The sequence below is a fragment of the Emiliania huxleyi genome, assembly GCF_000372725.1.
Source record: "Emiliania huxleyi CCMP1516 unplaced genomic scaffold EMIHUscaffold_6289, whole genome shotgun sequence".
Lineage (NCBI taxonomy): Eukaryota > Haptophyta > Isochrysidales > Noelaerhabdaceae > Emiliania > Emiliania huxleyi.
This window is the reverse complement of record NW_005197281.1, coordinates 1-1,468: the sequence shown is the minus strand read 5'-3', so window position 1 is coordinate 1,468 and position 1,468 is coordinate 1. Positions and strand designations below refer to the sequence as shown.

The following is a 1,468-nucleotide window of genomic DNA, read 5'->3' as shown; positions in this document are numbered from 1 at the left end:
TTTCGCCACTGCTGCATTGCAACATTTGCCAGTGGCGCGAGCGCTCCGCACTTGGAGCCGAGGCTCATTCCTCAAGCCTCGCTGGCGTCATTCACCAAAACTTCTGGGTCGCGGACACGACTGCCTCATTCACCAATACCTTAAGGTACTTCAAGACGGCTCGTTTCTTCCCACCCCCTCGCCACGGCCATCATCATCGCTACCACTGTGCCACGTCGCAACCGCCCCACCTGCCACCGATCATGCCGCTGCGGCTTAGCTTTCATAGGTGCCGTTGCCACCGCGTTCATTCTGGCCACACCGCCTCCGCCACCGCACGTTGATCATCGCCGTGCCGCCGACGTCCAAGCCGACGTCCAAGCCGTCGTCGCTCTCGCCGCTCCCGCCTCACGATGGTTTGGGCGATCTCGCTCTCCCGCCTCCTGGGGATGCCTGGCCTCTAGTGCGCTACTCGAGTGGGCTCTCTGTTCAAAATATTGCCAAATTACGCACACATGTGCGCAGATAAACATCCTTAGAGTGCCACACACACACACTCCACGTGCGAATGTTCGGGTCGTCAACCGAGCTAACCGCGCCCCCCCGGGGGGGGGGCCAGCGCGGGGCTATCGCGTGGACGTGGTCACGGGGGGAGTGTTGCACACGCGACACGGCACATCCAGCACGCGGTGCGGCCACTCCCACGCCGGCGGGGGCGCACGCGGTGTGATTTTGTATCTTATTTGCTCGCAAAATGACAAGTTTGCGTGCAAATTTGCTGCAAATTTGACATTTCAAATCCATAAGAGTGACACTATGGATTCCGGGTGACACAGGTTGGCAGTCGGAGAAGGGGCAACTCCGTGCACTGACGGTCGGCCGTCAGAAAACACGCCTCCGTGGCTCGGGTTACACCAATCCTCGCTACCCAACGCGGCCAAAGGATATCCACCTCGAGAACCTCGAGACACACACACACACACACACACACACACACACACACACACACACACACACACACACACACACACACACACACACACACCTTCCCCCTAGTCTTTGAGAGGGTGAGGTCCACCTACCTCGCGGCATACCTTATCCCCGGACCCTCGCGGAAAAATTCTTTTCCTAAAGTCTTTGCCAACCCAAATTCTTTTTCTGGGGCTTCTCTACTGTCCAGGTACAACTGTAGTCGCCGCTGCTCCTCCTGACGGGATTCACGTAAACGTACAACCCCGGGCCCGAAAACGCACAGAGTCACCGTATTTGAAAGCATGTTTTGCATGCTGGGTTGCCTGTGCTCCACAAGTGTGGCTGCGAGCGGATTATTTGTGTCGTCTCCAAACCGGTCGCCACCGTCAGCGCTACAGCTGCTCGCTCCGTCGCCTTTCGCAGACGCCAGCTTGGCTGAGAACGCGAAGCAGGGGCGGAATGCGAGCCGCAGGCAGCTATATCAAAGGCCAAGGCTCTTTCGGGAGCGGTGAGCAAG

The 1,468-nt window shown here is 58.4% G+C and overlaps 1 protein-coding gene across 1 annotated transcript; it reads left to right on the top strand.

Moving 5' to 3' along the window:
* Window positions 1–242: 242 nt before the first annotated feature.
* On the top strand, window positions 243–810 carry EMIHUDRAFT_257506 (hypothetical protein; the record flags this gene model as incomplete). Its single annotated transcript, XM_005763575.1, has 2 exons — window positions 243–268; window positions 663–810. The coding sequence occupies 2 exons, from the start codon at window positions 243–245 to the stop codon at window positions 808–810; spliced, it is 174 nt and encodes a 57-aa protein (XP_005763632.1).
* Between the last annotated feature and the right edge of the window lie 658 nt (window positions 811–1,468).